This window comes from Heteronotia binoei, chromosome 16 (assembly GCF_032191835.1).
Source record: "Heteronotia binoei isolate CCM8104 ecotype False Entrance Well chromosome 16, APGP_CSIRO_Hbin_v1, whole genome shotgun sequence".
In the NCBI taxonomy this organism is placed as follows: domain Eukaryota; kingdom Metazoa; phylum Chordata; class Lepidosauria; order Squamata; family Gekkonidae; genus Heteronotia; species Heteronotia binoei.
In genome coordinates, this window is record NC_083238.1 from 43,571,167 (window position 1) to 43,590,583 (window position 19,417).

The following is a 19,417-nucleotide window of genomic DNA, read 5'->3' on the forward strand; positions in this document are numbered from 1 at the left end:
AAAAGTCTGCTGTGAAAACGTTGTGAGAACGTCGTCACCCCAGAGTCGAAAACGACCGGTGCTTGCTCAGGGGACTACCTTTTTTTACCTTTTTATATAATATAGTATAGTAATTCCTGTTGGTCTGTAGCAATAGAACAAAGTTAGATCCCAGTGTCACCTTTAAGACCAACAAAGTTTTGTTCAAGAGATGAGCTTTTGGGTGCACTTCCTCAGATACGTAGCAATGGAAGACGTGCACACGAAAGCTCATACTTCGATTTAAACTTTGTTGGTCTTAAAGGTGGCGCCGGACTCGAACTTCGTTCTGTTGCTTCAGCCAGGCTGCCCACCTGAATCTTATCACGTCGGCAGTCGTCGTAGCTTTACACCAGCGTCTTTCCGAGAACTGGCTTCCTAGCTGGGTTAAGCTCAAGAGCAACAAGTCCGCACTGCGATTTGTGGGTCAAAAGTGGTCAACGGACGTCTCCGCGTTGTATCTTTTTGTTGTTGTCGTTTCCTGCCCGCCCCCCCCCCCCCCCATCCAATGTTGAAAAAGCTGTCTGCTGATTTAACTTCATGGGGGTGGCTGTTTAACCCAACCAGCCCGGTGGTGGTAATTGGGCTCCTGTAGGCCTCACTTTTTCGGCTTCCTCCCACTCTCTTGCCCACCCCCTCACCCACCCAGCTGCAAAAGAGGGGGCAAACTTTATGGAAAGGGGGGGGAGAGAAAAGAAGAAGAAAAGTTTTGCTGCGAATTCTTCAGCCATTTAGTGCAAATTCCTGTAATTACCGTCATTGTGTCCCATCTGAATGGCCCATAATGCCGCAGAAGCCTTTCCTAATTGAGACCTTACAGGAGGTACAAATCCCTCCTTTGTTTGGCCTGACAAATTAGTGCCAGAAAGTGGCCGGGGTCCGAGTGGGAATCAAAGAGGAGCTGCACAAAGATGCGACTTAAGGCTACAGTAATAACCACTCTTGTTCTTTGGAGGAAGAGGGGGGCGGGGAGGGGGAGAAAGAATGGTCAATGGGGGAAAAGAAATGGAAGGTTTTGTTTTGTTATCCATTCCCTTGACATGACGGTACCTTAGGGCTGCCGTATTTATTTAGGAAAAGTGATTAAATAGTAATACAACAGAGCGAGCTATTGTCTCTCCCCACTACCCCCTATTCTCCGGACCCCTGTTGCCTCGGCTAATTGATTGACAATAAGACCTCTGAGAGAGGAGCTGGCTGAGAGGAATTGCCGGGGAGGAAGGTGTGTGCCTTTCTCTGGGGTTTTGCTTTTTTCCCCCCTTTTCTTTCCGCATTTCTTTCTTTGTCTCGACTTTAAGATTGGGGAGAGGGGAAGAAGGGTTGTGGGATCTGGGTTTTGTTTGAATTGCTCTCTGCTTCCCACCCCCCTTCTGTTTAAAAAGATTTTTAAAGAAGAAGAAAAAAAAGCTCCCAGACAAACAGCTGACGCTCAGAAGAGGGCAAAGAAGGATGTCTCCTTCGACAAGTTTATCTTGGGCGCTAGCGAGCATTTTCCAACCTCCTGGGAAAGCCAGGGCAGCCGTGTCAGGCTGAGTGATATGGGGAGGAAGGGGAATGCTGATTGTGGGTGATCTGGAAGGATCGGAAGGGCAAGTTTTTTTTAAAAAAAGAAGAGAAGTCTTTTGTTGGACCTAGGAAACAGGGTTTGCTCATTCATAAAGAGAGTCCAGTGGTCCATCTAGTCCAGTTTGGTGTAGTGTTTAAGCGCACGGACTCTTATCTGGGAGAACCGGGTTTGATTCCCCACTCCTCCACTTGCAGCTGCTGGAATGGCCTTGGGTTAGCCATAGCTCTCGCAGAGCTGTCTTTGAAAGGGCAGCTTCTGGGAGAGCTCTCTCACCCCCACCTACCTCACGGGCAATGTGCCCTCTAAGCTGCAGAATCTTGTGAGCAAAAATTCTACTTTGGGAGCTACTGGTATTAAAGTTGTGAGCTACTGGCATTAAAATTGTGAGCTGCTGCTTGAATTAGCATGCTCTGGGTCCATCCTTCCTGAGCTAAGACAAAAACGTGTGAGCTGGAGGTTAAAAATCTGTGAGCTAGCTCATGCTAACTCAGCTTGGAGGGAACACTGCTCACAGGGTGTCTGTTGTGGGGAAGGAGATAAAAGGAGATTGTAAGCCTCTCTTGAGATTCAGAGAATAGGGTGGGATATAAATCCAATATCATCATCTTCTATTTCACCTGGTAGTGGATCCGTTGCCCTAGAGGGCCAACAAACAGGGCACAGAAGCCTTCTCTTGACATTGCCTCCTGGCACAGGGGTAACATTGCCAGCTGCCTGGAGGGGGGAAAAAAGTCCTGTTTCTTTAATAGAGGCTTAATGGGATGTTATTTACCAGCCGATTATATTATTTATCTCCGTGCCTCGAAAAGCTTCAGCTGCCCATTAAGCCTCTAGAAAAAGTACAGGACACCCCCTCCCCCGTCCCCTTCCCCAGCCTGCTGACAGCCCTCTTCGACTCTCTGTGTTTGGGGCTCCCTGGAGTCACCATGGCCGTGGTGCTTGTCACAGTCTTGCTCCTGGCTCCACCCCCAAAGTCCTCAGAGGTTTCCTGAGTCAGACCCGGCAACCTTGTTTGTTTATATGTAAACCTTTTTAACAACTTCAGCGATGCAGTTAAAAAGTCCTTTGCATGGCGAGGACCACCTTCAAAAATATCTTCCTTTTAAATGTCCTTTAAAGCAGGGGTGTCAAACTCATTTGTTACGAGGGCTGGATCCGACTTAAAGGAGACCTTGTCGGGCCGGGCCGTGTGCATTCCTCTTTAAGATTAGGTAGCACAGATAGAAACTTTATAAAGGACACAGGCAAATGCAACTAAAGATCTTTTTAAAGCTTAAAACATGCTTAAAACATTAGCACTCATTGGTCTTAAAGGTGCTTTCTTTATATTTCTCCAACGGGATCCAGGGAACTGGGCAAAGGAAGCTCTGGCTCTTTCCTTCTTTTCCCCAGGGGACTAGGAGGGGGAGGAGCCTCAGCCAATAGAAGGAAGAGAGGCTTAGCTCAGTAGCTCTGTGCGATTGAGAGAGTCTGGTAAAGCACGGCCTTCCTCCTCAAGGGAAGAGCCTCAGCCAATGGAGAAAATAGCTCCTGTGCAGTCAAGCAAGCTGTGATGCAGAAGGGAGCAAGGGAGAGGGAGAAGGAAGCAGATGACAGCGAGTTGCTCAAGGGCCTGATAGGAGCCCTCCGGGGGCCTGATTCGGGCCCCAGGCTGCATGTTCGACACCCTTGCTTTAAAGGGAACAGAATTGTTCTGAATTTGGAGATGTCGGGGAGCCATGTGGAGAGACAACAACAATGTTAGTGGCAGTACCACCGTTGCATGACATGCAACATAGTCCAAATAATGTTTACTCAGAGTAAGTGCCAATGCCTTCCTGTGGAACTTGCCTTCTTCTGAGTCTGGTTAAGACAGCGACCGAAGCATTGCAGCAGGAAGCGAAGATCTCGCCATATGTAATGCTGGGTAAACATACAACGGAAGCCCTGGTTTCCCCCATCAGTTTTCTTTCTTGAGTTCATCCTACGGACCCCATTGCTATATGACTTATATGCTATTTTTATTTTGGCGATTTAAATGTTTTTGGATGCCAAATGCTTCGTTCACACCCTGTAAAAGCTTCCTGTTCCCAGGCACACATCGCCACGGGAAAGGATGTGCAGGGGAGAAAGTGAAAACCTCTTAAGCAGGGTGAGCATCAGATAAGGCAACCACTTGGAAGGGAAGCCTTCATTTACCAGGGATGTCGAACTCATTCGTTCTGAGGACCGGATCTGACATAAATAAGACCTGGCCAGCCCATGTGTGTCATAAAATGTATCGCCAGGTAGCGGAGATACAAAATTTATAAAGGACACAGACAAACACAATTAAATATTTTTTTAAAAGAACTTGAGAACAGGCTTAAAAGATTAGCACTCTTGCAATATTTTGTTTATTTAACAGTTCCTGATAACTGACACCTCTTGCTTGGAATTATTGCATCAAAATCTGAAGACGGTGTCTGTGCTGTAGCAATCTTGAGTATGCTGTTCAGGAGTTGTTCAGGTTTGTAAGTTGCAAACCAGCTTTTGATTTATTGACATTCATTTCAGAAATCGTATGGGCAGTGCTTTGAGCCTAAGGCCCAGGGGGAAACATGAAATGGCTGGGCATTGTGAGCTTTTGTACATAAGTTGCTTTGTGTGCTGGTCAGCCAATGGAGAAAATAGAGGCTTTGCTTTTTAGCACCTGTGTGATTGTGCATGCCTGACAAAACAAGCTGTGACACAGAAGGAAGCAAGAGAGGGAGAAGGAAGCAGGTGACAGTGAGTTGCTCATGGGTCTGATGGGCACCCTCCACGGGCCTAATCTGGCCCTCGGGCCACACATTTGACATCCCTAATTTATACAGTACTTTAGATAGTTCCAATTGCATCAGATATATGATTTACTACATGTTAAGCTGGTTCACACCTGTAGTGGATGGGGAATCTCAGGTTTGGTTCCTCCTTGCTGCGCTTGGTAACTAGCTAACCATAACTACTGGCCCTTTGAACCTACATTCATGACCCACCCACCCCCAAAAAATCTGTGGAGTGAGGAGCCAATCATCCTTTTCCATGAAAACTTCTACAGGAACAGAATTCTTTAGTCTTTAAGGTGCCACAAGACACCCATTTGTCTTTGCTGCAACAGACTACCACAGTTATTGCCCAGTTCTATAACGTATGAAAGGAGAGCTCTCCTTGCTTTGACAAGGACAGTTTTGAGTCCCATGGCACCTTTAAGACCAACCAAGTTTTATTCTGGGTATAAGCTTTTGTGTGCATGCTCATTTCTTCAGGTGTCTTGTACCAAGAGTAAAAATTTGCTGGTCTTAAAGTTGCCAGTAGAAGATGATGATGATATTGGATTTATATCCCGCCCTATATTTTGAATCTCAGAGTGGTCACAATCTCCTGTATCTTCTTCCCCCACAACAGACACCCTGAGAGGTGGGTGGGGCTGAGAGAGCTCTTACAGAAGCTGCCCTTTCAAGGACAACTCCTACGAAAGTTATGGCTGCCCTTTCAAGGACAACTCCTACGAAAGTTATGGCTGACCCAAGGCCATTCCACTGCTGCAAGTGGAGGAGTGGGAAATCAAACCCAGTTCTCCCAGATAAGAGTCCGCACACTTAACCACTACACCAAACTGGCTCTCAGGCCTTTTTCTGCTGCTTGAGGACAACACGGCTACCCGCCTGAATGTATCTTGCTTTAAAGAAGGGAGTGCTGCTTTGTTAGAAAGAATTCTTCCCGCAAAGGCCAGGGAGATGCCTGCTCACGGGCACAGGGTCCAGAGTAGCATCTTCGAGGGTTTCTGTCCATGAAGCATAATTCCCTGCCACCACCAGGGCTTTTTTTTGTAGCAGGAACTCCTTTGCATATTAGGCCACACCTCTCTGATGTAGCCAATCCTCCAAGAGCTTACAGTAGGCCCTGTAAGAAGAGCCCTGTAAGAGGATTGGCTACATCGGGGGGGGCCTGCAAAGGGATTCCTGCTACAAAAATATGCAAAGGGATTCCTGCTACAAAAATACCCCTGGCCACCACTACCACCATAGTGACCTGAAATCTTCATGCTCATGTAGGTTTGGGGAGGCAGACAGAAAAACGGCGCTTTGTAGGTGGAAATCCGTGTGCCTGCAGAAATGCTAGACTCAGAGTCTCAGAGCAGTCACAATTTCTTTTACCTCCCCGCCCCCCCCCCCACAACAGACACCCTGTGAGGTGGGTGGGGCTGAGAGAACTCTCCCAGAAGCCACTCTTTCAAGGACAACTCCTGCAAGAGCTATGGCTGACCCAAGGCCATTCCAGCAGCTGCAAGTGGAGGAATGGGGCATCAAAGTCGGTTCTCCCAGATAAGAGTCCGCGCACTTAACCACGACACCAAACTGGCTCTCAAGCCTTTCTCTACGTTCTGATAGTGTTTCTCTTGCATCCCTTTCTGAAATGGCAGGTGAGGAAACCCTCATCTTTCTTCTCGGATTCCTTGCTGCTTGACAAACACGAGCAGAAACTGCTCCTCCTCACCTTGTGTTACCTTTATCCCGCCCCTGCAGGCATGAGTGTGTGTGTGCATGAACAGTGCTGTATTTGACTTTTGCAGTCCTGGAGTTATGAAACTGAGGCAATAAAAAGCCGGCTGGTTTCAAAGGTGAAGGTTTCCCCCTGCGCCACTGTCACCTCTGCAGGATAACTCAGGTGTAGCATTATGCACCTTTAAAAAAAATAGCTTGGATTTTGATGTTTGCACAAGTAGCATTGGGTAGACTTTGATTTGTTTCTCTTCTTCAACACAATGCAGTTTGGCCAGCCATGAGAGAGGCCGCCAGGTGGTGGTTAGAGGGCAAAGCCTCTTGGGAGACTGCAACACAGCAACACAGCAGCAGTGCTTTCCCCTTCCCCTTCGAACTGAATTGGCAGAGGGTGAGCCTTTGAAGTTGGCTGTAAGCCTCATTCCACCTCCTTTTGCTCTACCCAGCCACCTGGACTCTCGGGTGGGGTCCCTGCATACAGTATCTCTCAGACTATCATAGTTCTTTTTCACTAGTCATTAACGTTTTCTCATTACATAGCTGTATCACAAGATCTTCTTCTCGCCTGCATTCAAAACGACCTGTCTGTCAATGGCCAGTTAGAAACTCAGCCACCAGCAGAATAAGAACGTAAGAGAAGCCATGTCGGGTCAGGTCAGTGGCCCATCCAGTCCAGCACTCTGTGTCGCACAGTGGCCAAAAAAACCCCCAGGCGCCATCAGAAGATCCACCAGTGGGGCCAGGACACTAGAAGCCCTCCCACTGTGGCCCCACCAAGCACCAAGAATACAGAGCACCACTTGGCCCAGACAGAGAGTTCCATCAATACCCTGTGGCTAATAGCCACTGATGGACTTCTGCTCCATATGTCGATCCAGTCCCCTCTTGAAGCTGGCTATGCTTGCAGCCGCCGCCACCTCCTGTGACAGTGAATTCCGCATGTTAATCACCCGTTGGGTGAAGAAAGACTTCCTTTTATCCATTCTAACTCGACCGCTCAGCAACCTCATTCCACCTCCCTTTGCCCTACCTGCCCACCTGGACTCTCAGGTGGGGTCCCTGCTAGCGTTCCCAATAAGCTGAGTTAGTGTGAGCTAGCTCACCATTTATTAGCCACCGGCTCACACGTTTTTGTTTTAGCTCAGGAAAAATGGCCCCAGTACAAACTTGTGCAGTCGCTCACAGATTTCATGCCAGTAGCTCACAAAGCAGAATTTTTGCTCACAAGACTCCACAGCTTAGAGGGAGTATTGGTCCCTGCATACAGCATCTCACAGACTATTGTAGGTCTTTTTCACTAGTCATTACATTTTCTCATTTAGTAACTGTGTCATGAGATCTTCTTCCTACCTACCTTTCAAACTACCCATCTTTTGATGGCCAGTTAGAAACTCTGGGCTGGATCCAAAGTGCCACCAGCAGAACAAAGGCCGGGTAACAGGCATTCCTTGCTCTCCCCCCTTGAAAATCTGCTTCTGAGGGTTGGGGGACCACTGGAAGAGTGTGAGGGTCCAAGTGTCGAGGGCAGGGCCTGCAGAAGAAAGGGAATTGCTTGCCCTCCACTTCTCTGACAATAAAAACACCATTCTGCAGTACAGTGTTTTAGTTGTTGTCCCTATATTTTTTGTAACAGGAGCTCCTTTGCATATTAGGCCACACGCTCCTAATGTAGCCAATCCTCCAAGAGCTTAAAGGGCTCTTCTTATGGGGCCTTCTTAAAAGGCCAAGTAACTCTCTAGTTCAAGAGCTGTAACCCTGAGGCAAATCTCTTCAAATAAACAAAAAAAACCCTTTATCCTCAGCATCTTTGGCTGTTCAGCCTGGGTGTTGGTACCAAAATGGATTTTTACAGGGGTTTTTTTGTAGCAGGAATTCCTTTACATATTAGGCCAAACACCCTTGATGTAGCCAATCCTCCAAGAACTTACAGTAGGCCTTGTCCTTAGAGCCCTGTAAGCTCTTGGAGGATTGGCTACATCAGGTGGGTGTAGCCTAATATGCAAAGGAGTTCCTGCTCCAACCCCCCCCCCTGGATTTTTGGTTGGTGAGGGGCCATGGCTTAGTGGCTGATCGTCTGCTTGGCATGCAGAAGTTCCCAGGTTCAATCCCCAATGACTCCATTTAAAAGAATCAAGAGATCCATTGATGTGAAAGGTCTCTGCTTGTAACCCTGGAGAGCCAGTGCCAGTCAGAATAGACAGTACTGCCCTTGATAGATAGGACTGCCAGCCTCCAGGTAGGGCCTGGAGATCTCTCGGAATTACATCTGACCTCCAGACAACAGGGATTAGTTCACCTGAGCAAATGGCTGCTTTGGAGGATGTGCTCTGGGACATTCTACCCTGCGAAGGCCCTTCCCCTTAAACCCCGCCCTCCATAGGCCCTGCCCACAACATTTCTAGGTATTTCCCAACCTGGAGCTGGCAATCCCAGACCATAGTCTGGCTTAATATAAAGCAAGCTTTGTGTGTTCACATTGGACTGAGAGAGACGCTTGAGAGCCAGTTTGGTGTAGCGGTTAAGTGCTTGGACTCTTATCTGGGAGAACCGGGTTTGGTTCCCCACTCCTCCACTTGCACCTGCTGGAATGGCCTTGGGTCAGCCATAGCTCTGGCAGAGGTTGTCCTTGAAAGGGCAGCTTCTGTCAGAGCTCTCTCAGCCCCACCTACCTCACAGGGTGTTTGTTGTGGTGGTGGGGGGAGATAAAGGAGACTGTGAGCCACTCTGAGATTCAGAGTGGAGGGTGGGATATAAATCCAATATCATCATCTTCTTGCTTATTCAGCACGGCACATCTGGAAGTTTGATTTGTCACTTCCATCTCTAAAACTGGTAATGAGAGAACATTTTCCATTAAATATAATTGTCCTTAAAAAACAATTCCCCTGGAAGACAATTGGCACTGTAAGCTTTTAAATCCCGGCTGCGTGCTCTGCAGAAGTGGCCAGCCTTGTGTGGAAGCTGTGCCCCGGTCTCTTTGTGGTCCTTCTTTATTTTTTACAAATGGCTTAATTGGTGTCTGCTGCTGAGTTACATTTGTCGCCGCACATCCCTTTGAACCTCGTAACATCAAAGGAATCAACTGCTTTCATAACTCGATATAAGGGGGGGGGATCATAGAAATAACCAGCCTTGTAATGTAAAACCTGCAAAGGGAAGAAAGTGCAAAGCGTGTGTGGCTTTATAGTTTAAAGTGTCAGGTGTGGAGGGGAGACAGAGAGAGTAATGGCCACAACGGCGCTGTCAAATGGGAAACTGCTTAGCTGGCTTCACTGTGTTCTTCTGAAGTTTGCCATTTTGTAAACCTCTGAGCTACACAGGCTCTGGTTCACGTTCTGCTGTGTGACCCAGGTCAAAAATGTGTCATCAAGGAAATGGAGGGCAAGCACAGCTAAGCCCGTACCTTCAGTGGGACCCTGGGGGTCCAGGCCCCACCAATCAACCCCCTACGGGCTCTGGAACATTCTGTCCTGCTAAGGTCCTTCTCCTAAACCCCGCCCTCCCCAGGAGAGGGTCCCCGAACCCTGAAGAGCCAGTTTGGTGTAGTGGTTAAGTGTGCGGACTCTTATCTGGGAGAATCAGGTTTGATTCCCCACTCCTCCATTTGCACCTGCTGGAATGGCCTTGGGTCAGCCAGAGCTCTGGCAGAGGTTGTCCTTGAAAGGGCAGCTGCTGTGAGAGCCCTCTCCAGCCCCACCCACCTCACAGGGTGTCTGTTGTGGGGGAGGAAGGTAAAGGAGATTGTGAGCTGCTCTGAGACTCTTTGGAGTGGAGGGCGGGATAGAAATCCAATATCTTCTTCTTCTTCTATGCAACCTTTCTGACCCCACCAATCAGTCTCCCACCACTTGCCGCCTCTGTGTTCAAGCAGCGACCACTGCCGCCTCTGTTGCTTCTTTCTTTCCCCTCCCATCACTTAACATGCAGCCTAATAAAAAGTGCAGGGGAAGATGAAAGCTCCTGCATAATTTTGTGATAATGAAAGGGACGTGGCATTTGTATTTTTAGGGGCTTTCACAGGATATTTTGAGAGTTGGCACTGAGAACCCGGCCTCCTGGCCCCCCTAAACAAAAAATCCTCTTTGTGGACCCACAAAATTTGAAATCCTGGCTATGGCCTTGAGTACAGCTTGAGTGACAAACCAATAGGCTGCACCAGAACAGGCTAAGGAGACCTGGCTTGCCAGTGAGAGGCCACAGAGCAAAGAGGAGGAAGACGGATGTCTAGTAGAAGGGGAACTTGTCTCCTGTGCTTTGCAGAATGCTGACTAGAACCTGGCAGAGAACTTAACTGTCTGGGAATCTCAGCTTTGAGTTTTTAAAGGCCTGGGTTTCTAGCCCTCATAGTTTCTAGTTTGAAAACACGTCTGCAATTTCTTTGAGAGAGTCTCTCCCTTGTTGACCTGCCTACAGTGATCCATGCCAAGGTCACCTCAGGGTGGACTACTGTAACTCCCTCTACGCAGGTCCAATTGAATACCAGGTCAAGTTCAAGAGTTTGGTTTTAACTTTAAAAACCCTACGTGGTCTGGAACCAACATACTTTCAGGACCGTCTCTCCCAGTATGTCCCCCTGTCACAAACAGTGGACCGGGGGGGGTGCCACTATTCTGATAAGGGTCTCTCAGGGAGGGCCCAGAGCACCCTCCCAACCCCGTCTTCCTTCTCAGCAAGCACCTTCCTATGACTGAAGAGGTGTGCAGATTTAGGCAGTATAACAACAATAAGGTTATTGTAAGTGCTCAAGAACAAACAAGTGGGTTGTAATTTTTAGTGCAATAGTGAACATGGAAAGACGGTAAAGGTGGTGCAAAGAAAAAAATAAAAGCCCTGATGCAACTAGGTATATGTTCCCTTCTTCCTGATTCCAACTGACTCACCACTCTTTGGCTGAGGGAACTCTCCTGTCGATTTGTGTTATCTTTCATCTGCCTGTTCCCCCCAGTGCTAGTTGCCACCCACCTGTAAATATATGGGGAGCCTGCACAGGAGCAGACAGGAGTGGATTGGTTAAATGGTGCCACCTACTGTGTATTGTTAATATTAATTGCTTATTGTTATGTGGGTTTTAAGAATTGCTATTTTATATATTGAACCATGTTATTCATTGTTCTGTTGTAACCCGCCCTGAGTCTGCTTGTGGGGGAGAGTGGGCTAGATGCCAAATAAATAAATATTGATATATGCTGACCTAGCCTAGGGAACTGAAGGGACTTCATTTATCTTTGTGTGATAATGCCCTACAAGAGGCTGATGGTAATTCAAAACTAACATACTGCTTTATTTCACGGTTGAGGGGAAATGGCGCAGAGCTTTTAAGGCAGGTGACAGGTTTAGGACTTAGAAGGTGAATAGGCAACAGGTAACTTTGTATAAATATGAACATAAACAATAGATAGTTTGCCACAAACAAGTAGTTGTTTAGTTATATAGATAGGTCTGAGGAGAGAGATTTCTGGCAGTTTCTGCTTAAATAAATTAGCATAAACATCTTTGTTTCAAAGATACTTAAGTAGGTGAAGGCAGGAACATTCACACAAATTCCAGTCCCCCTTCTTAACCTCTTGATAAGGATTACTTCCCCCCACCTCCCTTACTAGGAGCTATTTCCCTCAGGGAAGGGCCACTCGTCCCATTTCCCTAACTTCCTTCTTGATCTTCTCCGTCTGCTTAACTCTCCTTCACATTCAACTGTCTTTCTTAACTGCTGTTCCTAACTGACACTCACAGCTGTAGAATTCCATTTGAATCCTGTCACTAAGGGTTCTCAAACTATGTTAAGGCATTAATAGTTTACTGTCCACCACATGTCCCAAAACTGAAAATCTGCAAGAGCTCAAATGCCTGGTTTGGAAGAAAGCTTTCAGATTCGATGAGATGCCCTTTTCAATCATTATGTTTTACTGTGCTTGCTACAAGAACATGCCATATACACCATCCTTTCAATAGTGCAATAATCATTTTGTCTGAACCATTACATGCATACTGAGTCAAATTAGGGTTCTGATACACGTGGTCTGGAGTTGAAAACATGCACATTTCCGTTTCCAGACAAAATGGTGACTGCATATATTGAGATGTGTGTGATGTACATTGTCAATATGAACGGTTATTTGGCTCTCAAAATGCATAACCATAACAACTCCCCGCCTCTCCCAGCTGAACCCCCCCCCCCTTCTTTACTGCCCAGGCTTTCTGAAGAAATCTCCCCAAAAGAACATACTGCAAGACACATGAAAGCTCATACCCTGAAGATCACTTCATGGGTCTAAAGTGTCAGTGGACTCCAGTTTTTCTCTCAAACACTGGGAGGGAGGGATAGAAGGAAGGAAAACTGAGCTCAGGTTTTGCAGCCTGTGTCAATCTTCAAGCTTAGCTTTTATCTGCACAACCCAGAGCCGTTGGGGGATGGAAGGAAGGAAAATGTAGCTCAGGCTTTGCAGCCTGTGTCAGTCTTCAAGTCTAGCTTTTCTCTGCATAACACAGATGGAGGAAGGAAGGAAGAAAAATGGAGCTCAGCTTTGCAGCCTGTGTCAGTCTTCAAGCCTAGCTTCTACCTGCATAACACAGAGATTGGGGAAGGAAGGAAAACGGAGCTCAGGCTTTGAAGCCTGTGTCAGTCTTCAAGCCTAGCTTTTCTCTGCACAACAGAGAGACGGGAAAGGAAGAAAGCAGAGCAGAGCTCACACTTTGCTGAGGGCGGGGCTAGCTTTGGTTTAGAGGCTTCCGTGGCCTGGTGCCGGGTCACAACCCTGCAAATGGGAATCGGTCTACAAGATTATGCATGGGATAGAGAAGGTAGAGAAAGAAGTACTTTTCTCCCTTTCTCACAATATGAGAACTCATGAAATTGCTGAGCAGTCAGGTTAGAACGGATAAAAGGAAGTACTTCTTCACCCAAAGGGTGATTAACACATGGAGTTCATTGCCACAGGAATTGGTGATGGCTACAAGCATAGACAGCGTCAAGAGGGGATTGGAAAAACATATAGAACAAAGGTCCATCAGTGGCTATTACCCTATTGTTAGAACTCTCTGCCTGGGGCAAGCGATGCTCTGTATTCTTGGTGCTTGGGAGGGACAACAGGGTGAGGGCTTCTGGTGTCTTGGCCCCACGGATGGACTTCCTGATGGCACCTGGGTTTTTTTGGACTGGAAGGGCCATTGGCCTGATCCAAAATGGCTTCTCTTATGTTCTTATGAAATTTCTATTTGAGCACTTCTGACAAAGTCTAATGCTTGGTACCAAAAACTCATTTAAATGTGGTGCCACGGAAGTTTGTATCTATGGTAGATGATTTAAGAAGTCAACTTTTAATAACAGTCCTGTCTCTTTTTTCCTCCTCCATTGGCAGGCTGTCAGCGTTCCATCGGCCTCTCCAGTGGCAAAGCAAATGTGTGCAGCTACAGCGGCTGGTATTATTGTGGCACTTGCCACGTGGACGACACCTTTCTCATTCCTGCGCGGCTGGTCCATAACTGGGACACTTCAAAATACAAGGTATGAAGTAGCTTTGGCAACAGTGCTCTCCGTGATCGTGAAAGGGAGGGCAGGAAGGGTTGCATCAGCGTGGCCCTTTCTTACATGCCCAGGGAAATGCTGATTGCCACTTTGGGGTCAGGCAGCCATTTTAATCCAGGCCATATGCCAGTGTTTTGTTTACTAGAATCATAGAGTTGGAAGAGACCTCAAGGGTCATCTAGTCCAACCCCCTGCACAATGCAGGAAACGCATAAATACCTCCCCCTAAATTCACAGGATCTTCATTGCTGTTAGATGGCCGTCTAGCCTCTGTTTAAAAACCTCCAAGGAAGGAGAGCCTACCACCTTCTGGGGAAGCCTGTTCCACTGAGGAACTGCTCTGTCAGGAAATTCTTCCTAATGTTGAACCGGAAACTCTTTTGACTTAATTTCAACCCATTAGTTCTGGTCCTACCTTCCACACCATCCTCTATATGGCAGCCCTTCAAGTTCTTCAAGATGGTGATCATATCACCTCTCAGACGCCGCCTCTCCAGGCTAAACATCCCCAGCTCCTTCAACCTTTCTTCATAGGACTTCGTCTCCAGACCCCTCACCATCTTCGTCGCCCTCCTCTGGACCCATTTCAGCTTGTCTACATCCTTCTTAAAATGTGGTGCCCAAAACTGAACACAGTACTTCAGTCGAGGTCTTCCCAGAGCAGAGTAAAGCAATACCATCACATCACGTTATCTGGACACTATACTTCTGTTAATACGGCCCAAAATTGCATTTGCCTTTTTAGCCACCGCATCACGCTAGATACGGTTGTTTCAGTTTTCGCCATGCCAAAATGCAGCTTGGAAGTGGAATTTCAAACTTTTTTTAAAAAAGAAGGTTCCATATTTCAGTGGCCATATAAACTTTCTTGCCACTTTGGCACTGCTTAATTTCTTAAGTGCAGAAAGTTCTGTGCTGCCTGTTATAGTATCCGAAAGACTCTTTTTACTGCTTCGCAGCTTTAAGATGCTCTGTTCTAGCTTGCGTTTTGATGTAACTTTTATAATGAACATATTAAGACAATTGTCTTTTCTAATACTTATTATAGCATAGATTTTTTCTTCTGTGTTGAAGCTTTTAAAATCTTGTTTTTTACTTGGTCTGTGACCGTAAATTAGCTGACTTGACTGTACAGAAAGGAACGGAATGGTGCATTTGTGGGCTTTCATCTCTGTCTCTCTGCGCTGCTACCAGATGGAAATTGGAACGTGTTATTTTTCTCTTCAGCTATTCTGAGGCATGCGTAGGAATCAATGTATGCCCCATATTTGGTAATGTTTATACAGTCGGACATGACTTCTGATTTGTTTCCTCGGAGTTCCCTGTGCATGTGTAATGTCAGTGGTGCTTTACGTGTCCCCCCATTTGCCGCCTTAAAGGTCTGATTCACGTTGAAAGGTATAATCTAGCAAAGAGCTTAAGCTGGTGGTGAGTCAGCATTTTGCTGAACTCAGAAACTTAGTATATTTCTCGTCATCCTATCAAGTGATTTAGAAGGAAGATGATTTTTGCATTGGCTGACTATGTACTTAGCAGACCCAAGCTCCCTGGAACAGGTAGAAGGTGCCGTTATTCATAGTTTTACTAACTACCGTATATACTCGAGTATAAGTCGACCCGAATATAAGCCGAGGCTTCTAATTTTACCCCAAAAATCTGGGAAAACTTATTGACTCGAGTATAAGCCGAGGGTGGGAAACGCAGCAGTTACTATTCCTGTGGCAGGTAAGGCCACAATGCTGCTTGCAATGAAAGATGAGGAGAATGGTGGTGCAGAACACAAATCAACAATACCAAGGCAGAAGTCATTTCTGGTCAGACTGAAAACACCAGTCCCAGCACGACCCCTCCCCCTTCACTGAGGAGAGGAGAGCAGGGGGCAGCTTTAGCTGTCCTTGGAATTCCGGGGATGCGGGCGGAATAGTGACTCGAGTATAAGCCGAGGAGGGGTTTTTTCTGCCCAAAATTTGGGCAGAAAAACTAGGCTTATACTTGAGTATATAGGGTAACTGGATATTGTTTTTTTGGGGGGGGGGGGGCGGAATCTTAGATAATTTGTGTGATTTTTGGCATTCTTCTCACTGTATGCACTGCAGAAACCCACACAGGATTGCCCTGATTTGTTCAATAAGCTGCACTGAGACCATAACTGTAGGCAGACTTGCGTACCTTAGCTCTGCCAGGCAAAACTCTGCCTCCCAACCACCCATGGCACAGCAGAAGGAGAGCAAAACCCAGTGGGTTGTATTCACCTGTGTCATATGTTTTAAAACAGTGGTGTCAAACATGCGGCCCAGGGGCCAAATCAGGCTCCTGGAGGGCTCCTATAAGGCCCACAAGCAACTCATTGTCATCTGCTTCCTTCTGCATCACAGCTTGCTCAATTGCACAGGACCTAGAGAGCAAAACCTCTATTTTCTCAGTTGGCTGAGGTTCCTCTTAATCCCCTAAAAAAAGAAGGAAAGAGCCAGAGCTACTTTTGCCCAGTTCCCTGGAAAGGTCAGCTTCTGCAAGTGCTCTCTCAGCTCCACCCACCTCACAGGGTGTCTGTTGCATGTTGGGGGGAAGGTAAAGGAGATTGCGAGCACTCTGAGATTCAGAGTGTAGAGTGCGATATAAATCTAATATCCTCCTCCTCCTCTTCCTCCTCCTCCTCTTCCAGAGAAGCATTTCTGGTCTCACTGACTGTTTCACCTCCAAAGCAGCTCTCTTTGAGGAAGATGGGCCCAGGTCAGCCAGGGAGTTTCTGTACTAACTCTCACAAGAGCTTGAAGAACGTGAGATGGACACGCAAGGACATTGTCGCTGGCAGCTGCTATCCTAATTTCTTTGATGACTCTCTCGCTGCTGCATATACACATTCAGTTTCCCTCTGCGTCTGCCCTCCGAATAACGAGGACTCTGTTTTTGCTTTGTCCAAGTGCTGTAATTACTTCTCCAATAATGACTTCACGCTTTCATTACTGTTTTTATCAGATCCACAGACAAAACCGTTTAAAAAGAACCCTAAGTGCCTGCAGATCAGTATCTCTGGAAAGATCCCAGTGTGCTGCTTAAAGAAAGAAATGCAGCAGAGAAGACCACAGAAAGACCAGTGGGAAACAGAAACAGACCAAATTACTAATAAAGACATATGCTTGTTTTTATTTCATTACCAGTAACCAGGGCTTTTTTGGTAGAAAAAGCCCAGCAGGAACTCATTTGCATATTAGGCCACACCCCCTGATGTCACTATTGTTTCACACAGGGCTTTTTGTGGGGAAAGCCCAGCAGGAATTCATTTACATATTAGGCCACACCCCTTGACACCAAGCCAGCCGGATCTGCGTTCCTGCTCAAAAAAAGCCCTGCCAATAACATTTCCCTCAAAGATAATTGCTAAGTCCTTTTCAGTGCAATAGGTTCCAATATGATACGCTGCAATAATCCAGTTCAATAAAGTACTTGTGCAGTGTCTCTGTTATTTCTTCCATGAATAGTGCCAAGTATGGAATATTGAACTGGATGCCTCAGACCACCTCTGATGTAGCTTGCTATGCTATGGGCTATGGAGAAGATAACCGCAGAAGATGGCCTGTGCTTGATATGCTTGCAGAAGTGTATAAGTGGCTTGGAACTTGACAATTGCAGACAACTGTTTACCCCTCCATGATTAAGGTATCTGAAACGAGCTATTCGGCTAGCAAGCTATGTCGGAGATGGTTTGAGGCATCCCAAGATTCCATCTTTGGCACCAGGGCTTTTTTTGTAGTGGGAACTCCTTTGCATATTAGGCTAACACCCCCTCCCCCCCAATGTAGCCAATCCTCCAAGAGCTTACCGGGCTCTTCTTACAGGGCCTACTGTAAGCTCTTGGAGGATTGGCTACATCAGGGGTGTGTGGCCTTATAACCAAAGGAGTTCCTGCTACAAAAAAAGCTCGGTTTGGCACTATTCAGTGAAGAAATAACGGAGACATTGCACTTTATTGAACGGGATTATTGCACCGTATTGTGTTGTAATCTATTGCATTGAAAAGTACTTACAATTATCGTTGAATGAAATGTTGTGGAATTGGAAATTAGATAAGAACAAGCAGATTTCTTTCTTAGTAATCTGCCCCCAGTCTGTTTCTGTTTTTCATTCACTAAAGAAAGAAATGGACTGTTTACTCTCGTGATTTCTGTCTTTGCCCATGTGTCGTATCCCGCACGCTTGGCTTACAGTTGTGTTTCTTATCTTTGTGTGTGTGTGGACAAATCATCAGCAACGTTTACTGCGTCTTGCCTTGCCATCTGGAGATCCAGAGGCTTTCACTCGTTTTATAGCCTCACCTGTGTTTGAAAATGCACAGCTGCATACATTGAAGGCGCGCGCTGGCCTTTGCCTGTTGTTTCATGCCCAAATTATTTTTTGCTGTGTTTACATTCGAGGTTAGCTCTCGCTATTAATAACAAATTTATTTCCTAATCTATTTTGAAATAACACGGTTTCCTTCTGACACCTGCAAGCAGCACTTTTGCTTCTTCTTAGAATTGTTCTGTGAGAACAAAGCTAATGTTCGTAGAGTGCTTAGAAAGGTCCTTTATACAGATGAGAGAGATATGATTATATCTAGATCCCTTTATGATTTAGTGCAGGAATCTCCACTTTGTTGCCTGTGGGCACTGTAGTACCTGCTGACACCTTTTTTCTGGTGCCCACTAAGTATTTTCAGAAAGTGGGCAGCAGCGCAGGGCCAGGTGGAGCTTCTGCCCAGCAAGAATTCTGATTGACAGTTGGAGATGTGATTGTCTGTGCAGATTTTTAAAAATGTTACTTCAGCAGCAGCTGCCCCCACAGCACAAGGGTCTCCACTGTGTGACTGAAGGTAAGCTGTAGTAGCCATTGTATGGCAGGCTCTGCCTCCTGTGGCAGCCATTTTGTGGCTGTGTCCACCACTCTTTGTCAGAATTCCAAAGGGGAAGAAGACAGTAGATTTATACCCCACCCTTCTCTCTGAATCAGAGTCTCAGAGCAGCTTACAATCTCCTTTATCTTCTTCCCTCACAACAGACACCCTGTGAGGTGGGTGGGGCTGAGAGAGCTCTGATAGAAGCTGCTCTTTCAAGGACAACTCTGCGAGAGCTATGACTGACCCAAGGCCATCCCAGCAGGTGCAAATGGAGGAGTGTGGAATCAAACCTGGTTCTCCGAGATAAGAGTCCACATACTTAACCACTACAAGCTGGCTACACCAAGGTGCTTGCAAGCTCATAAAAGCTGGGGCCCTGGTTTAGTGTCAGTCTTAAGGATTTGGTTTACTTGGGGTCAGGATCTGAAAATGAGGTCAGACGATATTATTTTGGAGGTCTTCAATATGATAACGTCATTTTAGATGGCTTGGGTTATGACATAATAGATTGACACTGCAATGTTCATATGGCCTTCTCTCATCCTCACTGTGCTTTTCAGTTGAATCAATTCACACATTCCAGGGTCTTTTCTCAAGTTACTCAAAAGCTGGCATAGTACTGTGGCTGTTGGGACCCAAGTTTGCAATGCGTTCTAGGGTTGCCAGCCCCGCCCCCCGCCCCAGTGGGAGCAGGGGAACCCACTGCTTTTGCAGGCTCTTGCCCACTGCCGGCCAGCTGGCCGGCTGGTGGAAATCCCACCCGCAGCTGACCTTTTCGGGCCTACTTCCAGTTTTGGGCCTACTTCTGGCTTCAGGCCTACTTCTGGACAGGGGTAACATTCTGGTTTGGGGGCAAAATTCTATGGTTTGAAACCAAATTTATTGTCGAGTTTTGGCGAACAACCAGAGGGTCACCCCTAACTGTATGTAGACCT

The 19,417-nt window shown here is 46.7% G+C and overlaps 1 protein-coding gene across 1 annotated transcript in view; it reads left to right on the plus strand.

Annotated features, from left to right (window-relative positions):
• PLEKHM3 (pleckstrin homology domain containing M3) overlaps positions 1 to 19,417 on the plus strand; it is a 121,642-nt gene that overhangs the window by 38,406 nt on the left and 63,819 nt on the right. Inside the window, exon 4 of the mRNA XM_060257239.1 lies at positions 13,443 to 13,588. Within this exon, the coding sequence (XP_060113222.1) occupies positions 13,443 to 13,588 (146 nt within the window). The remainder of the gene's footprint in view (positions 1 to 13,442; positions 13,589 to 19,417) is intronic.